Raw genomic sequence first — 21545 nt, 5'->3', positions numbered from 1 at the left:
AGTATCCCGAAAATCGATCTCGGGAGAGAGATCCACGATTGTTCGTCATTCGCAATCCTGGCAAGACGAGAGTCTCCGTTATCGGAGCACTCTCGCCGGCATTTGAGAAAAAAAGAGAAAGAGGACAGTACTTACGATTAGAAAAAAAAGAAAAGAAATACGTTTACGCGATAGGACACTTACTCTCGACGGACAGATGATTGCTGTCCTGCTCGCGCAAAGACGACAGTTCCGGGTCCAAAGTGTGTCTGTGCTGAGAACCCTTTTTCGGCAGCGTGGAGACTCGTCGTAGCAGCGGCGCTAAATTGGCATCATATTTGCGTTTGACAAATCCTAGTTTACGAGGACGCTGAAGCGACACAAAGTGAGCGTGTGCGTAGAGAAGCGCGCAGCTTCGTCGAGGAGGGTAGCAACAAAGCGGTCAAGCATAGCGGAGAACTTTGCAGCTTAATCGTCGGAACAGCCGCGCGAGCGTACGAACGCCCGGATACATTCCCGGACAATTATTCAATTGATAAAAGTATACTTTTGCAATGTCCGGAAAAGAAAACTCGCCCAGAAGAACATCACACAGGATTTCCCTCACAATGTGAATGAAATCCAACGATGCGCGTCGTCGGTCATTTCTCGCGGCAGATTCACATCGATCTCATTGTATCATCATAAATTTATATCAACACTGCAATAACCATCGATTAGCTAACTAGTGATGATAACTTAACGCCAATAATTATTATAATAATTTAACGACCGACGATTGCACATAAGCGAGTCTTCTGTCGGCATCGTCACCTCGACACAGTAACTTAAAGCTGCGTTCGATAAGCATTGAGAAAGCGAGTCGCGCGGCGTTAACCCTTGAGAAGCGGGAACAAAGCCCCCTCACCCTTGAGATCATAACGCGCGGAAGTGAGGCGTCACGACGCGACAGCAACCGCTCTCGGCCGCGCGTCGGCCGAGAGCGGCGCTTCGCCTGGAAGTTCGCCGGAGGCAAAAGAGCGAGTCGACAGTCCCGATCGAGAACCACTGGCGCAATCGCCTAGATAAGAGGCCGCCGACGGAATACGGAAACGCTTCCGTAACGCTCTATCGCTCCGCACGCGTCGGGACGGCCGTTTAATACGGAGACGCGCGTCCATTCATCCACGCGTCGGCGCGGTGACTGCGCGCAATCCGCAGGAATCGCCGTCGTTCGTCGAGCCGCGTTCCGCGCATTCGGCCGATTATGGATAGACTTGTTTTCGTAACCCACTTCTTCCTGCGCGGTTGACGGAAGTGAATTTTGCCGCAGCGCGTCGCATTTTCCTCGCATCGCATCGGTTTGTCCCACATTCCCGTCCCGGCGATGTGTAGGTACTGCTGACTCGGCATTCGCTCTCTCAGACACGCGGACATGCGTCGCACACATGCGTACATCCTCCTGGCTTGATCTCTTGATCCATTTCGATTACAACACTGAATCACGCTTGTAATCGCGACGGGAGCGAAGGAGAGATTTACGAGCGTGAAATCTCCCGCGCGTCCACGGCGCGTATGAAGAGTTTCACAATTCTCCGGTCGGCAAGTGTCCGAGAGGATATTGCGCGATCTACAATCCTCGGGAATGACATAACATCTAAAAAATAACATCGTAGATCTGACGACTCTCGAAGGAGTGTTCCGATGGCGTTCGCGCTGGTCGGACAGGTCGGAACGGTTTATTAGAATAAACTCGTCGGGCGATTCGCGTTGCTTCACCCACGCGCGTCGCCGCCACATTGATACATGTTAACGCGCATGAATTTGAATCGAGATGCTTTGTTGTCGATCGAGATGCGCGGTGCGTTGTCATCGGCAGAGCCGAACGGTGTGTTTAGCATAAAAGATGAGGGGGCGAGAGAGCGCGGCCAATTTGCACATCGCAATTATACTCGCGTTTACGTGAGCGAAGGAGCGCGGTCGATAGATAAATCTACAATACCTTCAGGAACCCGTGAAATTCCTTAAGACGATTTATTTCGCCGCATTTTCGCCGGCCGTTCCATCCGTGATTTCATAACGCGCGCCGCGCCGTCACGCGGACTCTCATTCGAGAGAGTGACTCTGAAAGGAAAACCAATTTGTGGACGCGGCGCTCGCATGTATAACAAAACAACGGAAATTGGTTCTGTCGCGCGCGATCTCTCTCTCGGATATTTCTTGCAATCGAAAGCTCCAAAGCGTCCGTGCCGAATTCCAGTCGCGATTCATTCATCCGATCGATCGATCGATCGTCGGTGAAGCGACCGACTTTTCGCCGCGAAAGCAAAAGTCGAGAGAGAGAGATAAGTAGACGAATGTGTTTATTGTCTTTAAATATACAGATTACTGGGGAGATAATTAAAAGAAATAAAAACATAATTGTATAACAATAAATGAAGCAACGAAAATGAAATAAGAAATGAAGTAAGAATATTAATTAACCTTTAGAGGACCGGCGTTTTTCCTTTTGAAAATTTGCATTTTTTTCGCGGAAAATTTATATATATATATATAATCATCATATCGCGTAGAGTTTTCGAGTTTGTTAGTGGCTTCTATAGGAGCCACCCCGGCCCTAACCTAACCCGGCCCGGTCCGGAACGGAACGGCCAAAATAAAAAATTTTTAAAATTTGGATCTGGGCACTTTTAGGAGTTTTTTTTATATCGCTGATCATCATTTTGATATCAGATTATCGAAATTTTAGAGACATTTTAAAGAAAGGCAATTATTTACCTAAAATAAGTCTATATTACTATGAGTAATCTCATACGGTAATAAAACTTTCCTTTAGCATAACCCAGAGCTAACGACGTGGACGTAGAAAGTTATGTAGCTCCTTTGTTTTTTTAAATTTTTTGTTTTAAAATTTCTTAATTTTTTTGTATATTTTTATAATTTTTTAAATTTTGGTTTTAAAAAATAATGAAAATTATTTTATTTCGAAAACTAATTTTCTGTATTTTTTATACTTATTTGTTACTTTTAGAGTGATTGTTATCACATTATTTACGGTAATGTTTCTTTCGTATGAAATTCTTCGAATAGTGTTGTGTGCTGATTTTATATAATTCTGAGAGAAAGTGGATCTATTATAAATAAAAACGTACTGAGATGCAAATTACTATGCAGTTAAACTATGTATTTGTTAATAAATGTTTATTTACAAGTAAGGTAAAAATCACACGAAAACATATGCAAATATATGTTTAGAACACATAAACATCGACATAAATGCACAAATAACTGTAATATAACCTTTAAGAAAACACTGAATGCCGATTTATATGTGGCTCCTATAGGAGCCACCCCGGTCCTCTAAAGGTTAAGATTTTTTATTGGAATAACGTCTTGCAGTAACTAATAACGTCGGAGCGTAAGCGAGAAATGACGCGCTGGAGATTCTTACGCGCCACTTCTAAATTCAAAGTTATTTGTACGAAAAAATATTTCAGCTCGCTGATACTTGTAAAACGCTCCGGATAGTCTGTCTGTGCCTTCATAGTCAATCAACAACTACAAAATGACCTCACTAGAATGAAGTTGGTCATACAGAATGATTGCGTATGACTCGGTCTGACATTACAGTCATTTTACGCTTGTTCATTGACCACTAAGAGAGAAGCGCGGTGCTCATAACATTTTGACTGCAGAGAAATATACTTTTATACGAATGACTTTTCATCTGAAAATGGCACGCGAGAATTTTGGGCATGCGTATTCTCGCTTCCGGCGTCGCCCGGCCAATCAAGAGTCCCGCGGCGAGGAACAAAGAGCTTCTTAATTAAATAGGAACAAGACGTTGGACAGCTGAGTGTAACTCCCAACCTAACCTAACGTATTGTATTCGACAAAGAAGTCAGGCACGACGCCTGACCTAGACAACAACCATGACTAGACTCTACTTTCATACTTTTGAAAATTATAAAGAAAGAAAGAGAGAGAAAGGAAGGCAGACGGCAAGAAAACGCGACATTGCGGAGCGGCCGCGAAGGGAAAAAGTATCGTAGAGAGGGCCGACGAGGCGCGGCTCATAATGAGGGTAGAGATCGTCAACTCGGTAACCGCGCTGCATTTCCGGCGTGAAACGAGCGCGTCCGCTTCTCTTCGCGTCATCCTCCTCCTCCTCCTCCTCCTCCTCCTCCTCGTCGCCGTACAAGGAAATTGACTCACACGACGACGTAGGTGGAGGAGATGGACTTGAAGCACACTATCCGACACGATGATTCCGCGATTGGAAACTTGATTCCCCCTCGCGCTCCCCCTCCCCTCACCAGGCGATCCGACGTGCTCTTATCGGCAACGGCGATATTACGTAACTCGAGGATCGCGCTTCGATGCGGAGCAAAAGCGACGCGACGGTCGCGATACGGCGCTGAAATGATGCACGTACGATGGGCGCGGTAACGGGAGCTCTCGCGAAAGTGAGCCTCGAGTTTACGGGCCCGATCGATCGTTTGACGGAACGGTATGTTTGAGACCCGCGCGACGTCGCGCTCCCGTCGGAGCTCGATGTCGGATCTCCAGGGAAACGTTCAAATCGCTTGGAAATCCAGTGTACGTGACACTGACGAACAACAACTTTTATCTCCCCTTCCTCGCCCCCCCCCCCCTCGTCCCCTCCCAAGATATGAATCGTCGCGCTCGACATCCAGCTCTTATCGACCTATCGTGTTCTCCTCGCTGGCTGCACGGAGAAAAATGTTTGGTCGGATGAGCGAATCTTCCGGCGAGATTGAAACGAACGATTGAAAAGTTCTGTCGAACTTAAGCAGAAATCTCGATAATTCAGACCGAACTCTGACAGCCTGGAGCGGAATCTCTCTGTGTGGTTTCCGTGTTTCGTCGGAAGATCGGTTCACTCAATCGAATATTTTTCTCCCCGCGCGCGTTCACCGTCGGAGCCTTCGCTATCTTTCTCCGATTTATTAGTCCATTGTCCCGGGCGATCGAGAATCTGCCAGGTCGAGCGTGTCCGGCGGATCGGCCGTAAGCGTTTCCGTTGCATAATTAGAGCGACGCTTTTACGAGCTGTCGCAAGAAGGAACGACGGAGGGGGGAGGGGAGGGGAGGGGAGGGGGACACCGAACGGACTCGGACTTTTTAAGCCGGGCGCCTTTTTAACGGGCGCCGGACGAGCGTTCGCAATTACTGCGCTCGCCGATTGTGCGGCTTCCGAGGAAAAGAAAGTACGCCGCGAAGCGTAAAACGCTATTGCGAATCCGCGCTCGATTTGACTCTCGCTCCGGCGAGGAAACAAAGCCGACTCGGCGGATTTCAAATAGATCGCCCGGACGCCGCAGATCGTTTATTATTCCCGACGAGAAAACGTCAAAAGCCGCGACTCTGATTTCTAACGCGGAATTCTGTCCGCGCGCGTTCCCCGATCGTGTGGGCGGTCCATCCAGTTTCCCCAGATAATTGTCCCAAGGGGCACCTCTGCTCTCCCTTTGACCTTTGACCTCTCAGCGACACAGCCCAAGCGACACACGCAGATAATCGCCTTCCGTCTCGATCCCTCGCACCGACTACGACGGTAACGCGATTTTCAGGAGTCGCGGCGAGGATGCTCTCGGGCGGGGTGTAAATCTCAAGAATGCCGCGGCTCTCTCCGGGAGGGGAGGAGGGGGGGGGTGGGGAATGCTAAGGAGCGCGTAAGAGGATACTCCTTTCGTCCTTCGATCATCCTCCCGCCCTTTGGCGATCGCGCGCGCGACTTTCCCGTCTCGAGATTCCACCTCGCGGAGGAGGCCGCGGATGCTGCATGCGCGCGGGAGGGTGAAGAGGGACGCGCAAGGATCGTTCGTACGAAAGCGGAGACGCCGAAGGCGAGCTGGCGGAAGAGGGAAGGATCGTCCGGACGAGACAAAGCAGCCATTACTCTCGTCCTCCAGCTGACGGTACGCGCGCGCGCGCGCGCGCGCACGCATCGTGCAGTTTTTAATTATTAATATATCCGTTGCGCGCAGGATGTGACTCTCGCGCGATGTGAGAAAGAAAGGGACTCGTGCTCAGTCGGACGAATGATTGTCCGCATCCTTCCCGGGTCCACAAGTCGACGAAGGATCCGGCCGAAATCGTGTGGAAAAATCAACGACCGATTCGATGTCGTTATTAATATTTTCTAACCATATGAATTTTTTTCTAGACATTAACGTAAGTCATCTATTATTGTGACAAACGTACCGCTCTCTGACACGATCATTTCTTCTACTTTGAATAATCAATAAATAATAATAAATTAATATTACAATTAAAAGATTCCAGTCTTGGTATATCGACTAGAATATGATATCAAGCAGATACCGATCGAATCATCGGTCGATATTAATAAACAATATTAATAAAATAACAATAAACAATATTAATAAAATTTTTGTCTCCTTTTTTCCTCTCTTATTTTGTTTCTTTCCTTTCTCTCTTTCTTTCTTCTTTCCTTTTTCTTTTCTTTGTTTTGCTTTTTTCCCCTATTTATTATATGAAAATCTTTTCACTCGTTATATTATTGTCTCAACTACTGTACCACCAAAGGGGTCAAACTCCTATATTATTAATATAGTAAATAAATAAATAAATGAATAAAGAAATCAGTCTTTGTTGAATCGAACGGTCCGAAAAACCACTGTCGATATCGATTCAATCGGCTTGTGAACGGAGAATGGATCTTATGATGGCGCTGCGAAATTTATCGGGAGCTTGTTGTACACTCGGACCGGATGGGAGGAACTCGCCGAGGTTAACTCGTTAACGTTCGGCAAGCGTCGCCGTCTCGTTGATTCAATGTTGAAAAATTAAAGGAAGAAAGGGGGAAAAACGAGGAAGTGTGCAGTCTGGTGTGGTATCGATGGATACTCGAGTCGAGATCTGTCGTGGAATTTAAAATTTGACCACGAGACTGTACGCACCGCACGCACACTCGCACCATTGCCGAAGGTTACCGAGCGGAATTGACGCTCATCGCTTTTAATAGAAACATTATACGCCGCTCAGGATAATTAGAGGATCGCTTCTTCGAAGGCCTGTATCATCATCAGCCGGCGGAGCGACTTGTATTTGAGGCGATAAATATTTTCTTCCTTTCCACATCGCTGCGTTCGAGTCTCTCGCGCAAACGCACTTATGCTTCACATTGATTACTCGTACTTTCGCATTTCATTCAAGCTGCGGGAGCTGCTCGCTACTCGCGGAATTCTTAGACGCGGATTATTTATGACGATCTGGCTGTTTCGAGCAGCGTAGACACTGACACATCGACAGAAAAACAAAAGAGTGAATTGATGTTATCAAGGTTATTAAGTTATTTCTCGTCTCGACTAAATCTTGTTGTTATTTTCACAAAAAAAAAAAAAAAGAAAAAGAAAACAGTAGCAATTGCGTTGTTATCGCTGAGATTGCAGTTAATACTCGTTGCAAAAATGATCCTCCCGACTGCAATTCTTTCGCCACGCGATCGCAGCCACAAGTCGCCAAACACTTCTTCCTTTCCCCGTCACGAGGGAGACCTCGACCGGATTAATTAGAAAACCCAGTTCGCGGTGCCGTTACGTGCAAATTGCCGACTCACGGCATCGTAGGATCATCATGAGTTCACGAATCGTCATAAATTAACGGTCGCGAGAAAAAGTCATTACGCATAGGCGTCCTCCTACTCCTACGCGATACCCACACGATACCCACACGATGATCTCGACGGTCACGTACCGCACGCGAGACGTGAACACCACGCGCGTCCCTCTCTCCCCCCCTCTTTAATCCATCGGTCCCACTCCCGCTGGATGGACGGAATCGGTCGTTAAATCGATCGCGATAATTCCCGCCTAAAAGCAACGAGACGCGCGAGAGCTGATAGTCGCAATTAGACGAGAGGGCCTCGCGTCGCGCTCGTAGACGCCGCGTGTAACCCAAGCGCAGGAACACGGAGTCACCTTACATCATTGTCCGCTTGCGTTACCAGGTCGCGCACAAAGAGCGCGCTCCTCGAGTTGCCTGCTCCGCTGGAGCGTCGTCGCCGACCTTGTCCGCAACGTTCCGCAACCCGATCCTAACGCGCGCGCGCGCGCGCGCTCGCGCTGCGATTAACGACTCGTACGGGAAAAAGGAACGATTACGCGTGGCGAGAAGAATCGGGAACCGCCCGCGAGGGACAAAGGGCGAATTCCTCAGCCATTACACCCCGCGGCTGTGGTTAGTCAGCCCCTCTCGAGGCGCGGCGATCCCTTCGGCGCTGGCCGATTTCGCGCGAGGGGAGAGATCGCCGGCGCGGTTCCGCGGATCTGGAACGATCCGCGCGCCACGGCGATTCGTTCCGCAAATTAATCCGCCTAACCGTTTCCTCCGCCCTGCGTTGTTATTAACGGCCGCGGCCGTCGCGTCGGAATGCCAACACGTGGTTATTTAATATTCCGTCAGCTGATGTCACTCTTTCGCGCCGCTCACGTTTGTCTCGAGGAGCGAGAGAGAAGACAAGGTCCTGATCGAGGAGCGCTCGTTGTTCGTTTCTCACGAGGTTCGTTTGGGATAATCTGCAAGGCCCGGCGGAAATTCCACCGCGTGAAACCAAGTCGGGATTATTGATTGTCAATTAATTCGTATTCGGAATTACGTATCGCTTGACCTGGGTCCATAATTAACCGCTCGCAAGAATTGGATGTAATTGTTTCTTTTTTTTTTTTATCGTCATTATGATTCTTCTCGAGTATGCGATATTTAGACCGCAATTCTGGCTGCGTTCGTATTCAAATAAGCTTGTACGGGGTCGGCTAATTGACGACGTTTGGTCAAGTGACGTACTTGTCGTATCTTCGAGCGTGCGTCACGTGACATACCGAGTTACAGACGGAACCCGCAATTCTCTGGAAGATATTACGACCCGAGGCGACAATGCGCGATCGATACGACGCGAGGCTCGATTATACCCCGCGTCGAGTCAACAGCCGAACAATATCGCGATGTTTCCAACGGGCTAATCGGAATTTTAATTAAATCGACCGTACTCGCTCGACGCACACGTGCTTTAATTAACTCCATTGTACGCGTCACCTCCTCTTGCGCAACAGGCGAGCCCGTTCTAACGTATCCTCTCGTTATTTCATCGGGCTCCTCCTTTTTTCGCTTTTTTTCCTCCTTTTGTTCTCTCCTCTGCTCTCCTCTGCGAAAGTCGAGCGCGGAAAACGAGAAACAATTTCACGAGGCGTACAGGCGCGCGCTCAGAAATTGAGTCGATCTCGAGGCGGGGGATCGCGTTGATTTTTAATTAGACGTCTCAATTATAAAACCCGCCCGAGTCGGGCGACGCGGCCGCGGCGCCTCATTTTTCCCGAAAAGGACAATTCGAGACTCAAAGTCCGCGTCTCACCGGGCTCGTAAATAATTCACGCTTCCTTCCAGGATCACGAAAGCGTCGGCGAGATAGGGGAAGGAAGGGAATTGAGGAAGAAGAACGAGGCCGCCGATGGTACCGGATAAAGAGAAGGAGATAACGGATGTTGATCGGATCGGCGGAATGCAATTAAGTGCTCGTAACGTTCGCTGGTTTGACTCTTCCTCTTCCCCCTCGCCTCCCTCTCGTCGTCTGCATTTTCATTTCCATTTGCGTTACCGAATGTCCGCAACACCGCGCCATTTGCGCTTTCTTCCGTTCCATTTCTCCGCCTCCACCTCCCATTTCTCCTTCGCCTCCCTTGCACGCTCGCTCGTTTTTCTCCAGGATTATTGAGGAAGGATTATCGAGCCGTCGATGAGAGTCTTTTTCCTTGCGTCACGATTTAGCATTTATTCGTATCTCCCTTGTCCTCTCGTGTTCCCCCCGGACGCTCCCGTCTCGCTTCTCATCTCTCGCGCGAGCTTTCGACTCGACTTCTCGCTTTTTCATTTTTTTATCGTGATAGCAGCGCGATGTTTCAGCAGATGCCGCCAGTCTCCGCGACTTCCCGGCTGTTCGCGGTATCGCGCGAGCGCGAGCGCGAGCGCGAAGAGCCGTCGTCAGTGAGTCGACGGTCGAGAGTGAAGATGAAAATTTTACGGGGAACAGAGCGGGCGCGTAATATCCGCATTGGAAAGACCGGAAGGAAAAATCGACGGTCGGCGACAGGGAGAGGGGCTCTTTCTTCTTCGGCGCGCAGCGCATTTTGTCGGCTGAAGCGAGGCGGCGCGGAATTGGGCGAGTTTCGCAAAAGTTCGCGACGAATTTCGCGACGGAAAAATGGGCGACGAAATAATTCGACGCCCAAGGACGCGCGGGGAAAAATGTTTGGTTAGACGAACGAATTTCGCGCTGATGAAAAGAAAATGCACGGTTGAGAAATTCCGAACGAAAACCACAGGAGTCTGGATAATTTCGGCTGAATTCTGACAACTCGAGCCGAGATTTTGGAATCTCGGCTCGAGACCTCGTCGGGAAGCCGTTTCCTTCAAACATTTTTCTCCGCGCGATTTATTCATCCCACCCACCGGCAACAGCCACCGCCTTCTATTGTCTTTCGCCAACTTTTGCCAGGTGAAGGACAATAAAAAAGTTCCCAATAACTTGCAACTTTTCATCACGAAGTCTGCGGAAACTTTTGCACCCGCCCGATAAATCCGCATGACTAATTCTTGTCGGGACGCGAGGAGGAATAATAATAAGGAAAAGTCCACGGAGTGTTCCCGGCGGAGTGTCCTTAGCGCCGTGTATTCTTCCTCTTCCTTCGCTTATCGCGATCTTCCCGCGGACGCTGAATAATTATTTTGCGCGTTAACGCGCTCGCGCGGACATATCGGTTTCGCGGACGATAAAACACACGAATAACACGCGCGCAACGCACACGCCGGCGACTTGGAGGTATTTAGCGACGCGAGGCGAGCAAGTTGCGGTTTCCATTTCCGCAAAAAGACCCCGAGAGAGCTCCCGCCGCGCGGCGCGCATTTCGCGTGACGAAGCCGCGCCGCTGATGAAACAATGTACGTAGGTATGCGCGATGCGGTCTGATCAGAAATCACCGCGAAGCTGTGCCGGTGAAGTTGCGTAACACAAGCGTGCAAAGCAAAGCGACGCAGGTGCGGATGAGTGTGTTTTTTTTTCTCGGAGAGGAACCTTCGCGTGGTGCTTGAGATTTATCTTCAAACACCGAAGAACACAGAGCACGGGAACGTTTAATTCTCTTCCCGGAGGAGCCGCGAAAACGACAACACGAGAATAATGTTTAGAATTCCGCTCAGCCATCGAAGCTACGAAACACGAGGAGGTCCGTTGAACGAGGAAAAACGGACGGTCCCGACATTTTCTACAGCCGAACATTTTTCTCCGCGCATCATCATCGCGGCGATACAGCGACCCCGGAGTTATTTGTATCAAACGTATCACACAGCGCATTAGCAGGCAACGCGTGAAAACGAGCGTGATCTCGACGTTTTGTCTCCTCTGAGCACGTTTTTCCGCTTCCGCTGTGAGTCCGCTTCAACTTGCACCGTCAGATACGTCACGCGCGTCATTTTCCGACTAACGGCCGCTTCTACGCCGGCGATTCGAGCGACTTGCGACACTTGACCCGCGACATTTGAACTAAACAAAGGTCGGGATTATGACCTCTCCGAGGCGTCAATTTCCCGCCGACCGTTCCCCGAAGTGAAGCTTACATCCCTAGTAGAGCTTCGCTGGCTGAGTCGACACGCCGTGATTGCGTTATCTGCTCCTTTCAAACTCGCACCTCGATATCGCAGCCGGAAGATAACGAAGGTTCCTCTCCTTGGGCGGTTCGGCAAGGGGGAGGGGGGGGAGGAGCGCGCGGGTCTCGACTTACAGACGCAGCGGGACCGAGGACTCTCGTCCCTGGGACTCAGGTCCATGTGGTCCTTCTTCTTCCGTCGCACGATCGAGCTCCACACCTTCTTGCGACTCATCTCGAGACACGTCGAGAGCGGCGGCGATCGCCCGCTCGATTCGGGCCCGTCCGGAGCACACGCGCGCGTTCACACCTCCGTCGTCGCTCCTCGCTCTCCACGAGCAGTGCCGCGACGCGACGCGACGCGACGTGTACGCGTGTGCGTGCGTGCGTGTGCGTACGCGCGACAAGTGTGTGTGATGTAGGACAGAGCCGACCTCTCTTTCCCCTCGATTAAGCACGCCTTATCGTCGCGTCATCGTCGAACAACAAACCGCACGACCACTCCCTCGGGACGAAGCGAGCCATCGGCTCGCGGACTCGACGGCGATGCTCGAAAACACACACGCGTTTCTCTGTTCCTCGGCGACACCTCGGAGACCGACTTCCGCCGATGCACACCCTCCGTCGAGAGGAGACACCCTCGCGGTCCACATGAACGGCCGCGAGCGAGCGATTCCGCGGAGACGACGAGCCGAAATCGAGCAGAAATCGAAGAACGTCGTCGTAGAAATCGAAGATACGATATCGCCTCCACGTGGAGATCGCTTCCGCGCTCGGCTCGGCCCGACCCGCGACGGTGACGACGACGGCGACGGCGACGGCGACGGCGATGACGGGTCGGCGAACGCAGCGAGAGGAACGCGCGCGCGACTGTTTGTAGGACGTGTAGCACGACGACTGCGACGAATCACTCGGCTCGGTCGCTGAAAAGCAATGACCTAGCACACTTCACCGACTTTTATCCGCGCCGCTCTCGCAACGCGTCCGTCCGCCCGTCCGTCGGTCGACGTGAACGCACTTATATCGTGCGGCCGCGCGACCGGCGGAGAGGACGACGAGAGACCGCGGCGACGACGGCGACGGCGACGACGACGACGACGACGGCAACGGCAACGAGGCCGTTTTATCGCATCCGGCGCCGAGGACTCACTCTCTCTTGCTCCATGAGGATTCCGACGACGAGTCGGAGCGCCAATCGGCTCGTGCGAAATCATCGTCCGGCGCGAGGAGGGGCGCTACCACGACGACGGGAGTCATCAGGGTCGATTATGAGCACGCGGTTCTATTTCGGGCTTTTTCGTTAATTCGCGCGCGATCTGCGTCGCGTGCGGAAAGCGACGATAACAAAGTTGGATCCTACAAATTAGCCGCGCGAGTCAGTCCTGAATGTTAATTCCGAGAATATACGTTCGCTGACTGATGAATAAGATGGTGTGCGAGATACGAGGGAGAGGGAACGATAGATTAGATAGGACGATGAGTAATTAAACGATGCAAATTGGCCGGCGGAAACTTCCGCATGGGACGACGCATGGGACGCGACGCGCGGAAACTTCCGGAGCGTCGGGGCGTCGTCGTCGGCCCGATCGAGTCGACAAGGCGAGAAGTAATTGCGCGGCCGATCAAGACAGACTGTCTGTCGCTGATGAATTCGCGTCGTTCCGCAAACGTCGGAGGATATGCGGTCGTCGGTGGCGATAAACAACTGGCTTACCGCGCGGAAATTGCGTCTTTCTCAGATTGACGAGCGAACGAAGCGCGATTTCTTAGGAAATCTAACTCGCCGCGCGCGCGACGCATCGAGTCGCGTGATTTTCCCCGCCATCTTGAATCGATGAGGTGTGATAATTTCGCAATCGCCGATGTTTGGGCAACAAAGTTCCAAATCCATATCCATAACCTCAGAAAAGTCAGACATCTTGCTCCCTATATATATATATATATATATATATATATATATATATATTATAAATAATAATAATATATATATATATATTATTATTATTTTTGTAAATATTAATTTTAACGTGGATTACAATTATGAACACTAATCATGAATGTTATAATAAAAACAATTATATTATATCATTACGATAAAAATAATAAAGTTAACATTGAAAATAATAAAATGATAATAAAATTATAATAAAAATATAATTAAAAATATTAATATCACATAATCCAGGAAAAAAATATCGATATAATAGTAATTGGTTCCGAGAGACATTTTTTCAAGTAAATCGCTCGATTTACGTCCAAAGCGACGCTGCTGTTCGCGATTCTGAGAATTGCACGCGAATTTGACAAAACGGAAGTGCGGCGCGCAGAAAGGAAGCGGAGGTACCTGAGATCTCTTCGGATCTCTCGAGGCAAACGCGAGCGAAATAATGCTGTTTACAAAGTCACGCGTGGAAATCGTTAGCGCTCTCTCTCTCTCTCTCTCTCTCTCTCTCTCTCTCTCTCTCTCTCTCTCTCTCTCTCTCTCTCTCTCTCTCTCTCTCTCTCTCTCACGCGTGCCGACACTGACGCGCAATTAGTCGGCAGGTCTCCGCCGAGAGCGCGAAATAATTCTGGCGAGAAACAATAGCGAGATTAGGGTCGCGGGCGCGAACTAGGTGATGTACGTCGCGCGATCTTAATTCCGCGACGTTACATCGGAGAGGAGACGAGGTATAGAAAGCACTCTCCGCGGCGCGTTAACGAGCGCGTCTTTTCAGCCGCGCGACAGATTTGTCGACGCTGCTTCTAATTATATGAATTATTTATGACGCTCCGCTCATCGACGTCTCCCGCGACGATTTCCTGTTTTCCCCGTCTCGGCGGCGGATCTCTCGAATTCAGGCCTGGAAATGGCGGAACGCTCGATTCCGGAGATAGGCATTCCGTTTGATAGGCGAGACGGTTGCGCCTATCAAACTACTTTATATTCGACAATTATCGGTCGTTAGTCGAATAGTTATAAAATAATCGATGTTGGTCGTTGGCTGAGAAAATTGCTCGCAAATGCAAAGTTACAAATTCGAGAAACGGAAGGAAAATCCACCACGCTGCTTCGGGCGATCCCCGGGCGAAGAATTTTCCGGTTATTATCGAGGCGCGCGTCCGCCTCAGCGAAATTAGTCACCGCGATATCCTTTCGCCCGGACGATTCTAGTCACTCGGAGCCTCGGAGAAGAGAAGACTCCTGTCCCCGCGTTCCGAGGCTCGCCGGTGCGATCGCGATCGGACGCGTCACGTTCGGTGCACTTCGTGCATACGAATCGCGGGCTTAACTCACGACACGACACGACACTTTAATGGCGGCTCCCTCCCCCCCCCGGCGAACTAACGGTCCCTGCCCGTCGGCCACGAGCTCGATTTTTTCTCAAGGATTTCTCCCGTGAATCACCCAGAGACGACCGTCCGTCCGTCTTCGACTGTCTTCGGCGTCGCGTTTGGCGGACGCGTCGATTTCGCGATTAGCAGTCGAGCGTGCGTGCGTGAACGCTGCAGGGATCGAGGTCGGGGCGTAACTCCGATCCTCCGAAGCCGAAGATGACGAAAAATTTACTTATCCTTATATATTTAGTCCTGTATTCTCTCCTGAATTTGCGTTATCAGACTCCGAAGCCGACCGAGCGGTTGACGCTGTTGCGAGTAAAGTTGGAGCGTTTGAGAAGTCGAGGATGTGAAAAGTTCACTCGCTCTCCTGTAGAGAACCTCTGTGTAACAATCCATAAGAGTCATTTTTATACACGCGTCATGTCGGAGAAACCTAAATATTCAAGTCGAACGAAATTTTACGTAACCTAAACGTAAAACGAGCGGTAAAAGAAGGTAAAAAAGGATCCGGGGATTTCTAAATTGACCGCACGAGGTAGAAAGAACCGCCAACAGTCACAGTCTCGAAACAATCACGTCGATAACCGAGAAACAAGCTGCACGCTTAGCTGCACGAACGAGCTTGCAATGAAGACTTGATAGGAGACTAATGGGTTAGGACACCGACAGAAGTACCCGCTGCGTCAAACGCACACATCCACCGTCTAACGCAACGCTCGCACGCACGAGCGACCTCCTGATCGGCTGAAAAACAGCGTAGGAAGAAACCCGGCGAGCGAAAAGGATCGCTCTCAATCACTCTGAACGTCAGGGCTACACCCTGACAATTAGCATTCGTGTCTCTTTTCGAGTCCGTTTACAATTTAATCCCATCGCGTGCGTGTGTGTATGCGTATGCGTATGTGTGCGCCGCGAACGTGACGGCGACGCTAGTGTCCGGATCGCTCGCGAACGCGTAATCACGTGGGTGGAAACGCGCGGGCATTCATGCGTGCTGCGTGCTGCGTGGACGACGAGACGCGCCCAGAGGCCACGTGGTGCGGCGGACCGAAGGGGGGACTGACCGTGCGACATCGTACGTGCCTCGAACTCGGGGACTAGGATGGTTCTTCCGACGCGACGGGACGGCATTTCCGTCGCGTCCAACAATACCACCGCGACCGATATGACGATTGCATCGGGGTGCGCGGTGAGAGGGGGGAGGGGGCTTTTCAGCGAGCGGCTCTCGGTGAGTGCCCAGGTGAGGCTTCGCCTCTCTCTCTCTCTCTCTCTCTCTGCTCTCCATCATCCCGATCTCCTCCGATCGCTCTTACGCGCTGAACTCGAACGATATGTATCAGGGCTACCGGAAAGTCTTCCCGTATTTTAAAGCCTTCAATTTCCGTGGTCAAAGTACGGGTTCTTAATTTGAATCCAGAATTAATCTGGATTCCAAATCAGTTGACAATATCTTTTTTGTTGCGTGTATCAACTTTCATTGAGATCGAACTCACTCTTGGAAGAGTAAGCAGCGAGTTTTAATCGAGTGAAGAACACGAAGGAACAAAAAGAAGCGCAGGATCAAAGCACAGGATCCCACTTCGAGCAGCGTGCTTAACCCTTGAAGGCTACTATGGGTGGAGTTTCACCCCATGCGAATTTTTGGTCTTGTTAAGAAACGTACACTGAGAAGAAATTGCATTAAAATTAAACAAATATTTGTTCGAACACGACTGTGAATACATTTATTCAGATTAAGCGACTAATTTCATTTAAAATGAAATACAGAGGTTCTCTGGGATGGAAACTTTTCTCTTGAATTTGAACAAATATTTGTTTAATTTTAATACAAATTTTTAATACAAATTTTTCTCAATGTAACTACGCTCACAATATTAATTCCACAGCTATTTATTCGCACTATCAGTAGTGACAACATTATGATAAAAAGATCAATTCTCGCATTTATTTTCCCATAAGCATGACAAGAGGGAAGTTAGCCTGGGGTGATACTTGATGGTAGCCTTAAAGCTTAAAGCGCTGAAGAGACACTCGATATTTCTAACGCATTCCTTCCAATTAAATATGTGCGTGTGTGAGAATATAAAGCTGCGTTTCATACGTTTTTTTCTCTTTTTTGCTAATACTGCACGAAAAACGCGCAGGAAGCGAACTCGCGCGCTCGCGGGTCCTCCGAATTCGACATTGACGCACTCTTGAAAGAGTTCCCTGTACTCGACGCGTCGCACCGTCTGCACGTGACGAAGAAATCGAAGGCCATCGAGTGTATATTAAAGTCCACGCTGCCGGCTTGTGTATATCGATCACCTCCTTGCAACGTCATTGCGCGTTCGCGCGAGCTCGTTGTTCCACGCGACCGTTTTTCCAGGCACCGCGGAGGGGAGAAGGACGCGCGAGTCGATTAAAGGCGGATATCTGTAGGAGAAAAGAAGTCATAGAAACAGTTGACGCATCGCGAGCGAGTGAGAGGGACGGATCTTTCTGCGGGATCAAAATGAATCGGCCGACGTTTGCGCAATGATTTCTCCCGCATCTCCGGAGATGCGCGCGATCGCGTTGTATCGCGCGCACCTCCGGATTTTCTAGATCAGCCGACTCCCACGCGCAATAACGAGGCGAAACGTGGCCTCACAATGGCCACAACGGAGGGAGACGCCGCACAAAGAACAAGGAGGGAGTATTTTCTAGCCCGGAACCCGCGGAAATTAGGTCAGCGCTATATCTATCTCGCGAGGGAAGCGCTCGACAGGCACTTTTCTCCGGCGGGCTCTTGCGACAAAGAGCCTGCGCTGTGTGTGTGTGTGTGTGTGTGTGGCGTCGTCTCAATGCCGAATGCTTCGAAACGGAAACGCGTCGCGCTCGCAGAATCCGAGATATTTGCATCTCGCGCCGTGAAAGACAGCGGGATGCGAAGGCGCGCGGGGCTTTCGCGAAGCGATCGCAATCTGAGGAACTTTGCGCGCTAAACTCTTGTGTTTCGCAAGTTAGAGGCAGAGGGAAGAGGGAAGGAAGATAAAAGATTTTTTTCTCCTTCCTTCTCTTCATTTTCTTCTTTTTTCCTCCTTTTTTTTTTTCAATTTTCTTTCCCTATTTATCGTTATGACAATCTTTTTACTCGTTATACCATTGTCCCAACTACTGTACATCAAAGGGCTCGGACCCGTATATTATAAATAAATAAATAAATAAATAAATAACGAAAAAGAGGGACGAGCGCGCGTATCGAGGGCCGATTTAAATCGCCCCGGTCGTGCAAGGAAAACGCGCGGTTCCCGGAAAACACAATTCGTCGGAGAATCGGCGATTCTTAAGACGCGATATACATCTCGAACGCGCATTGCATAATTCGAGGAATATTCATCGGTCCAAGTTGATTCTTCGCTTCTGCCGCCACCTGCACACCGCGGCAAGAAGCGCAGTACCGATGGCTGATCACAGGACGCGGATCTCGGATCCGCACATTCGCTGTCGGACTGCCACGTGCGCGTACACGTGCGTCGATAAAGCAGGAAGCGACAGTTGGGAGAGGAAGTTAAATGGAAAAATGAACGTTGAGAACGCGTTAACGAAACGCAACTATTAATGAAGCGTCGTTCGTGTGTGTATGTGTATGTATGCGTGTGTACATGAGATACGCCTGGAAAGCTGTTATCCTTTTAATGTGTTGGAACCGACTGGATAGCTGCAGGAAACTGCGTTATCTGCTTCGTCGGGAAAGCGAGGAGAGAGCGAGAGACTGATCGTCTCGAGACAGCGCAAAGAAATGGTTGTTCCCTTCCTTACTTCTCGTTCATTCCTGTAAATCTCTTGCAATTGCCAGTCAGGACAACTCGAAAGCTTTTATCCTCGATTTGCAAGATTTTCCGCACTGAATGAAAAAATATCTTCCCTTTCGTTTACGAATATAATTTGTTCTCAAAATATAGAGATATTATTTCGCGTGCCTGTTCCGCCTCGCGAATTTTCGAGGCACGGAGCGGTGTCCAACGTATCTCCAAAGACGAGACATTTCAGCTGTTTCCTCTTTCGCGTGTGAATGCAAAGAGACGCCGATTGCTCGGCGCGAAAACGCGAAAACGCGCAGCTACGTTTTTCCATCCATCGCGCAACCCCGCGCGTTTTTCCCCGCTATTCGTCCTTTCGCGTCATTGCAAAAACGAAGCGACTTTCAGCGGCGGGGAGAAGGGGCAGAGAGCAAGTGCACTTGATTCCTTTTGAACAATGTCGGCTCGTTAAAGACGCGCCTCCGGTGTCTGTCAGTCGCAGACAGTCGAGCGGACGGCAGCGACAATCCGAACAAAGCGCAATTAATGTCGACAGAGCCGATTCGCGCGAATGCGCTATTATAGAGCGAAGACAAAGTGTCAACCGGCGTTAAATACCACGACTCGCAGATGTCACGCGCGGTGAAATCGCGCGAGCCGGTTGCGCAAAGCGCGAGCGAATTATGGGGAGGGCATTCACGGAGTTGTGAAACGAAGGTCATCAAAATTGACGAAGACACCTCGTGTGTATGTGTCGAAAGAACGACACGGCAATTACGAACGTTGGCAGACGCGTGTTAAGTCTCTCTCTCTCTCTCTCTCTCTCTCTCTCTCTCTCTCTCTCTCTCTCTCTCTCTCTCTCTCTCTCTCTCTCTCTCTCTCTCTCTCTCTCTCTCTCTCTCTCCCTCCCTCTCTCTCTCTCTCTCTCTCTCTCCCTCTCTCTCTCTCTCTCTCTCTCTTAGAATTAAAACTCGTCATCTAGACAACCGATTCACCGAGTTTCCGTCTCCGTTAAAAGCGAAAGACGTCACATAATGTCAATCGTATGTCTCTGCATTATGTTCGCGCTCGTACTATTTTCACTCACGTGCGAGTGAGATTATCTGAAGAAAAGTCTCACCCACAAAACAAGTAATTTCCGAACAAGCGGAATCATCTAAATTTTAGAAGATTTTATTCTTATACATGGTGTACATGACCTCAAGAGGAGGTCCTCTAAGATTAAGAAGAAAATATTATAAACACATTATTCTTAAAATTAGAGGGATTATATGTTACATGTATCATGCAAATCTTATTGATTTTAATACAAATTTCTTCTTATACATAGATTATTTAACCTTTTTTTAAGAGAATTATTATTTATTCTCATTGTACTTTATTCTTATTCTTATCTTATTCTGGTTACACTAGTTAATTTGAAAAAAATTATTATAATGTATAGCGAAAAGTAATTTATATATAGATACGAGGGTAGTCCCAGAAGTACCTGACCTAACAAAGAAAACACAAAAAATTTGGGAAAAAATATCTTTATTTCTCTACATAGTCTCCTTTTAGCTCAATACACTTTTCCCAGCGATGTTCAATAGCTTCGGTAGCCCTGTTTATAGTGGGAAACGTCGAGCTCCTCAAAATAGCCATCAAGCCACCTTGCTCCATTGTTTTGACTGTCCTTTGTCTCAGGTGTGAAGTGATGGACCCATGTTTCATCCATGGTTATGAATCGGCTTTATTGCTGCGAAACTTCGCCGAACACTCGATTGAAACATCCTCACGACGCTGTTTTTGTTCCAATCGCGGCACCCATCTTGCGCACAGCTTTCTCATGTCCAAATTCTCAGTCAATATGCGATGGACAGCACTTTTCGAAATGCCTACCATGTCTGCTAACTCGCGCACTTTCAGTCGACGGTCATCCAATACCATTTTGTGGATTTTCTTCAGCATTTCTGGCGTGGTCACCTCATTTGCTCGACCACTGCGATGTTCGTCTTGGCAGCTCTCGTACGGCCTCGTTTAAACTCTGCCACCCAATATTTTACTATTGCAAACGAAGGAGCAGACTCCCCCAGAGTAGAATCTAGCTCCGCGCTTTCGTATTGGTTGGACTGAGGCCTTTCAAATGAAAGTATTGTATCACATAACGATGATCAATTTTTTCCATGTTTACAAATTCACTGAGAGCGTTCACTATTGATGGCTGCCGAACAAATACTAAACAACGTAGCGTCGTCAAACTTCAAACTTAAGCTTTATAATGTTGGTACTTTCTTCCATAGTCATTCTTTTCAAACAACAACCGCTATCTATACGTCAGGTCAGGTACTTCTGGGACTACCCTCGTATACTTCTGGTTCCAGTTCTATAATAAGTAGGCACGAACGGAATAAGATCATCGTAACAAATAAATTTCCAATCAATTTTGTTATGGACTTCATAGCAACAAAGATGTTCATCGTAACCAATTGTATGAAACACAGTTAAAAGAAGGAATATATTATTCAACTTCTTGCGGTAGATTATAAACTGTATTTGACCAAATAGGGGGAAATTATCTTCGTTATATGATACAGCAATACACCTATTTTTCTTAAAAAAACGTTGAGAATATTCTGACCCATGAGTATATAGTAATTTTTTCATTCATATCTAGAGGTAGAGCATGACTGAACAAAAGAAGCCGACATTCAAATCAACATGTTCCTCTTCTTAGAAGAGGAAAGTTAATTGATATACAAGAGGAAATCCTCTTGAAACAAGAGGAAAACATATAGAATAATATCTAATAAATCTCAGATGAATGGTTCACTTTAAT

The 21545-nt window shown here is 48.8% G+C and overlaps 1 protein-coding gene across 3 annotated transcripts in view; it reads right to left on the bottom strand.

The window, feature by feature from the left end:
- Nucleotides 1-21545, bottom strand: part of raskol (Ras GTPase-activating protein raskol) — a 264298-nt gene that overhangs the window by 161377 nt on the left and 81376 nt on the right. Inside the window, exons 1-2 of one of the 3 annotated variants that reach the window (XM_025300972.1) lie at nucleotides 11778-11952; nucleotides 184-300 (exon numbers count right to left, since the gene is read on the bottom strand). The exons of the other annotated variants lie outside the window; for them this stretch is intronic. Coding sequence (XP_025156757.1) covers nucleotides 184-300; nucleotides 11778-11877 — 217 coding nt within the window. The 5' untranslated portion in view covers nucleotides 11878-11952. Of the gene's footprint in view, nucleotides 1-183; nucleotides 301-11777; nucleotides 11953-21545 lie in introns of those variants that run through there. 3 annotated transcript variants of the gene reach the window in all.

Source organism: Harpegnathos saltator, unplaced genomic scaffold (assembly GCF_003227715.2).
Source record: "Harpegnathos saltator strain DR-91 unplaced genomic scaffold, Hsal_v8.6 scaffold393, whole genome shotgun sequence".
Classification (NCBI taxonomy): domain Eukaryota; kingdom Metazoa; phylum Arthropoda; class Insecta; order Hymenoptera; family Formicidae; genus Harpegnathos; species Harpegnathos saltator.
This window is presented reverse-complemented; position numbering and strand designations above follow the sequence as displayed.